The sequence below is a fragment of the Nelumbo lutea genome, chromosome 2 (genome assembly GCF_056320005.1).
Source record: "Nelumbo lutea isolate HS-2025 chromosome 2, American lotus-T2T, whole genome shotgun sequence".
Lineage (NCBI taxonomy): Eukaryota > Viridiplantae > Streptophyta > Magnoliopsida > Proteales > Nelumbonaceae > Nelumbo > Nelumbo lutea.
Genome location: NC_142685.1, coordinates 94,460,342 through 94,466,177, shown reverse-complemented (window position 1 = coordinate 94,466,177; position 5,836 = coordinate 94,460,342). Strand labels below are relative to the sequence as shown.

The 5,836-nt window shown below is 39.6% G+C and overlaps 1 protein-coding gene across 1 annotated transcript; it reads left to right on the top strand.

Annotated features, from left to right (window-relative positions):
• Window positions 1-500: 500 nt before the first annotated feature.
• On the top strand, window positions 501-5,433 carry LOC148872133 (triacylglycerol lipase SDP1-like). The gene is made up of 3 exons (XM_088970278.1): window positions 501-3,147; window positions 3,775-3,918; window positions 4,071-5,433. The coding sequence occupies exons 1-3, from the start codon at window positions 1,729-1,731 to the stop codon at window positions 5,085-5,087; spliced, it is 2,580 nt and encodes an 859-aa protein (XP_088826404.1). The 5' UTR covers window positions 501-1,728; the 3' UTR covers window positions 5,088-5,433.
• Window positions 5,434-5,836: the final 403 nt, after the last annotated feature.

Sequence of the window (5,836 nt, the reverse complement as noted above, 5' to 3'; positions counted from 1 at the left end):
TTTATTGTATATATTAAAAATACAGCATTATTTATAATATGCTATATATGCATAATTTAATATTTCATAATTAAAATTACAGGCCCAGAACCTGGTCCAGGACTGGGCTATAAATCTTTCATAAGTGCTAAGCCCAGCCCGGGACCGGCGCGTCCCATCAGCACCCATTCACCCCCTACGGCCCTACCTTCCTAAAAGCACTCAACACGTGCATCACACACGTTAGTTGAAGTTACAACACTGGAGTTCGTGTGAACTAACATGTAACGTGTTATGCAGAGAGAGCCCGTCGACAACCCAGACTGTCCAATTCAGAGAGCCAAATCCGCTTTTTCCTGAGAGTTGGAATTTTAAGCAAAATCACCCCGAATTTCAGGCCTCTGAAATTCAATCAAACTACGCCAAGTGTGCAGCTTTGTCTTTGTCATCCATTCTTTTCAAGCTTCACGTCAACGGAAATTCAGAAACGTATCAAGCAATCAAAAAGTTCAATACGTGATAACATTAATAAACTTTTACTGTCTCTCTCTCTCTCTCTCATTGAAATTTGATTTTCTGAATTTTGAATACTCGTCAAAAAAACATCAGATGATAAACCAACTGATCTCTCTATCTCTATTTATCCAATTCCCTCTCTCTAAATTACAGGCGCGGTTCATTAGGAATGGATTAGAAGGGTCGTCTGAAAATCTGATTTTTCGTTTTCTCTTAGAATTCCTTTGCCTGCAAATCGGCAATTCTGGTTCATCGTCGCCAACCATCAATTAGGTTTTTCAGGTTCGTTGGTTGGTTTATTTTATATTATTTATAAAATAATAGAAGGTTTGGACTTTGAAGTCATTGGACGATTGGAGTTTTGTCTGGTAGCAGAGGGACCTTGTCCCTTATCTCAATCTCTCTCCTTGCTGAATCGGATCGACGTATGATTTGCTTTCCGTTATCTCGTCCGTCGTTTCCCTAATTTCTAAAATTTCTTAAATTCGATTCTGGTTCGGGTTGGAGTCATCTTTTCTCTCCATTTGTCTGCGTGTTTTTCTTCTTTTCTTTCTATATCTTTCGTGGGTTTCAACTTTCAAGTTAATCTGGTTTTTGTTTTCTGGGTTTATTGAGTTTACCCTTTACCGATTTTGAGTCGAAATTGGTTGTCTTGTTCTTGATCTTCGTAAGAAATTGTGCAAATAGTAGATTTCGGCGGTCAATCACCTTAATTTCAATACATTTTATTAGAAACCCAATTGGCAATTTTGGGTATATGAATCAATCCTTCTGAGTTCTTTTTTCTCTTGAATTATTCATCGTTTTCTGTTAATCCAGGCGCACGTTGAGACCGGAGCCTATTTTTTCTGGTTATACGGCAAAAGATAGTTCATAGTTTTGGGGTTGAAACCCGTATTACCTCTTATTGTTTCTCTCTCTAATTGTTAAGAATCTGGGAATATTCACCTTCTCCATTTCTGGTGGTTGATTCTGCAAATTAGAGTTTGAGAACTCATACTGGGTGGTCTTTGAGAATCATTTCTTTTTCTTCTTATTAAATGATTTTGAGAGAATTGCCACCTTTGATCGTGCTCTGAAATCTCAGCATTTTCAGGAATTTTGAATTCCCTGATCAATCGTAGTTTTTGGATAGAGCTTCTTACGATCCTTTTCTTCTCTTTTCCTTTTTGAGATTGGCACAATTGGGTTTGCTTGGTGCCCACAACATTTTTGATTTTTTCTCCATAAGATATGGATATCAGTAATGAAGCCAGAGTTGTTCCATTCTCAATCGGACCTTCAACGATTATCGGGCGGACCATTGCTTTCAGAATCTTGTTCTGCAATTCGGTATCGCAATTAAGGCAGCAAACCTTCTATTTTCTATGGATTTTGATCTGTCGACTCAGGGACTTAGTGGCACCCGCAATTTCCTGGTTTCATCCCCGCAATCCACAAGGTATATTGGTCTTGGTGACACTCATAGCTTTTCTGTTGAAGAGATACACAAATGTTAAACAGAAGGCGGAGATGGCTTACAGGAGGAAATTTTGGAGGAATATGATGAGAGCTGCCTTGACATATGACGAGTGGGCGCATGCAGCTAAGATGCTTGATAAGGAGACTCCCAAGAGGAATGAATCAGATCTTTATGATGAAGAACTGGTAAGGAATAAACTCCAAGAGCTTCGACACCGTCGTCAGGAGGGTTCTCTCAGAGATATAATCTTTTGTATGCGTGCTGATTTGATCAGGAACCTGGGTAATATGTGCAACCCAGAACTCCACAAGGGCAGGCTTCAGGTGCCCAAGCTGATACAGGAGTACATTGATGAGGTCTCTACTCAGTTGAGAATGGTTTGTGACTCGGACTCTGAGGAGCTCCTCTTGGAAGAGAAGCTTACTTTCATGCACGAGACAAGACATGCCTTTGGGAGGACAGCATTGCTCCTGAGTGGTGGTGCGTCACTGGGGGCTTTTCATGTGGGCGTAGTGAAGACACTGGTGGAGCATAAACTTTTGCCGCGGATAATTGCAGGCTCTAGTGTGGGATCCATCATGTGTTCCGTTGTTGCCACAAGGTCTTGGCCTGAGCTTCAAAGCTTCTTTGAGGATTCATGGCACTCATTGAAGTTTTTTGACCAGATGGGTGGAATTTTTGCTGTTGTTAAAAGGGTTATGACACAAGGGGCCGTTCATGAGATAAGACAGTTGCAGATATTACTAAGGCGTCTCACAAATAACTTGACATTCCAAGAGGCATATGACATGACAGGTCGTATTCTTGGGATCACAGTTTGCTCCCCAAGGAAGCATGAGCCTCCCAGGTGCCTTAACTATTTAACATCACCTCATGTAGTTATATGGAGTGCTGTGACCGCTTCTTGCGCTTTTCCTGGTTTGTTTGAGGCTCAGGAACTGATGGCAAAAGATAGAAGTGGTGAACTTGTTCCTTACCACCCACCATTTCATATGGATCCAGAAGAAGGTTATGGTACATCAACACGCAGGTGGAGGGATGGTAGCTTGGAGAGTGATTTACCCATGATGCAGCTGAAGGAGCTGTTTAATGTTAATCATTTCATTGTCAGTCAGGCAAATCCTCATATAGTACCACTATTGAGAATAAAGGAGCTTGTCAGAGCTTATGGAGGTGACTTTGCTGCCAAGGTATTTTGAAGGGCTTGACTTTTCTGTTCTCTGGCGGTCTTTACTGTTTTTTATGGCTTTATACTTAACTTTCTATAAGCCATTTCACAGATATTAAAGCATATTGAAGATTCTCAAAAATAAATAAGGGGGATGGAGATCATTGAAATGCTTGGATGGTATATTAGCTAGTATAGGTTTTGTTACAATTGATTCATGAGTAACTTCCTACATCAGGGAGGGTGGAAGGTTTCTGTATATGTAGTGCAAAGAGAACATGCTAGTTTTATTTGTTGACACAATGTGGTAAATATGCCTATGCCTATGTTGGAATGCAAATCAGAATACTTAGAATTCAAGATCAGATTACATGGAAAATCTTCGTTACATCTATCCAATATCCATTTGACCTTCCATCTCCTGGCTTAGGCCTTGAAAGATCGGTAACATAGTTAGAAAATGACAGTGTTTAATATTGCTTGAAGCTTCCTAATTAATTAGAGCATTGTATCATATCATTCCAACTGATCTGCATGTATAGTTTTTGGTTTTCTATGCCTTCATATATAATATATCTTTATATGTGTTCTCTTTGATTTTGTTATTAGTAAGTGGTTGTTTGTTAATTCAATCTTTTTACATGTGTAGCTTGCACATCTTGTGGAAATGGAGGTCAAGCATAGATGCAACCAGGTCCTGGAAGTTGGTTTTCCACTGGGAGGACTTGCCAAGCTGTTTGCCCAAGAATGGGAGGGTGATGTTACAGTTGTTATGCCTGCCACACTTGCACAGGTATAGATATTAAGTTCTTGTAGTTTATGCTATATTAGTGTCCATAGTGTTCTGTTTATTTGATTTGCAATATGCAGATTGATTCAGAATAAACTTTTTGAATCTGTGTATTAACATAGCTCTTTATTTTCCTTATGTGTTCTCTTTTATAGTACTCAAAAATTATACAGAACCCATCTCATGTGGAGCTCCAAAAGGCTGCTAATCAGGGCAGGAGGTGCACTTGGGAAAAACTCTCTGCCATAAAAGCGAACTGTGGTATTGAACTTGCACTGGATGAGTGTGTTGCAATTCTCAACCACATGCGTAGGCTCAAGAGGAGTGCAGAGAGAGCTGCTGCTTCGCATGGTTTGGCTAACACGGTTAGGTTCAATGCTTCCAGAAGGATTCCCTCATGGAATTGCCTTGCACGAGAGAACTCAACAGGGTCCCTTGATGAAGAATTCTTCTCAGATGTTGCATCCTCGTTGCATCAAGGTGCTCTTGTAAACACAGGAGGGACATCAGGCCGGAACTTCAGAGCCCACCGTAGTGTACATGATGGAAGTGATAGTGATTCAGAGACTGTGGACTTCAATTCTTGGACAAGATCTGGTGGGCCCCTGATGAGGACAACTTCGGCAAATTTGTTCATCGAATTTGTTCAAAGTTTGGACACTGATGCAGAACTGAGCAAGCCCTCAGTCAAGGAAGACGAGATGAAAGGTTTGACGGTTCACTCCAATTCTATTGTAATTCAGATGGTGGGCAAGGAGCCATATTATAATAGCTCCAGGGTAACAACACCAGACAGGAACTCAGATGCAGAGTTTGATCAGCGAGAGGTAATTACTAGAACTTCTTCTAATAGCATCATGGTGACTGAAGGAGATCTCTTGCAACCTGAAAGAATTCATAATGGAATTGTATTCAATGTCGTGAAGAAGGAAGACTTGACTCTGCCACACAGGGTTGATGATTCTGAAAGTTCTCATGCTTTTTCTCAGAGTCCAGTAGCAGAGTGTGTACAACTTGAGAGTCTGGGAAAGGAGATGGATGCCAGCTCAACATCTGAATATGGTGGTGATGATGGAACCATCTCGAATAATGCCAGTGAAACTACTACTTACTTTAATTCTGAGGATCATCCTGTCTCAGATCAAGGCAATTCCCAGGTTGTGGACACTTGAGATTTGAGTCTCTTCTGCAAGTTGCATACAGCCAATGGGGCTTCATTCCACGATTGCTAGTAAATTGATATTTTCTATTTGGGGCAGATAAGAGATATCACTTAAACAAAAATTTCAAATTTACTGCAACTCTGAACTTCAAATATGAGCTACATTGCCTATGATCTGGCATTTGAACAGAACGGCCACTATTTCTTTTCAGCGTTGTAAAGATGGTTTTTTTTTCAGTATTGGCATTGTAAAGATAGTTTGATTCTGAATTGTTAATGTAGACGATTGCTAACAATGTATAGATAAATCTTGCAGCAGATGTCATAATTATAATAATATCTTACAGTGAAGCATAGATCACTACTCTTCAACCATCATTTACTTATCTGATAATCTTTCTTTTCTTTTGAAAATTAATAAACTGAATCATAATTATCCACTGTAAAAGTAAAACAAAAGGGTGGAGTTTTCAGAATATAGAAAGAAAAGAATGGAAAACTTACAAGTAATAACAATTGATTTGCTATTTATTTGAGGGTGAGATTACCGTTACCTTCTAGGATTTCATGCATGCAACTAGGATGAAGAAGAAGAGCGTATCGAATGAATGGCTGAATGCCTCCATCCTCAAAGACCTAGTTTTATTAAATGGGGCAAATATATATGCAATTATATAAATGCCCCTAATTAGTAGGCAAAATACCAAACAACCTACATAAAGACCATAAGGCCCATCACAAAAAGAAATAAAATAAAGT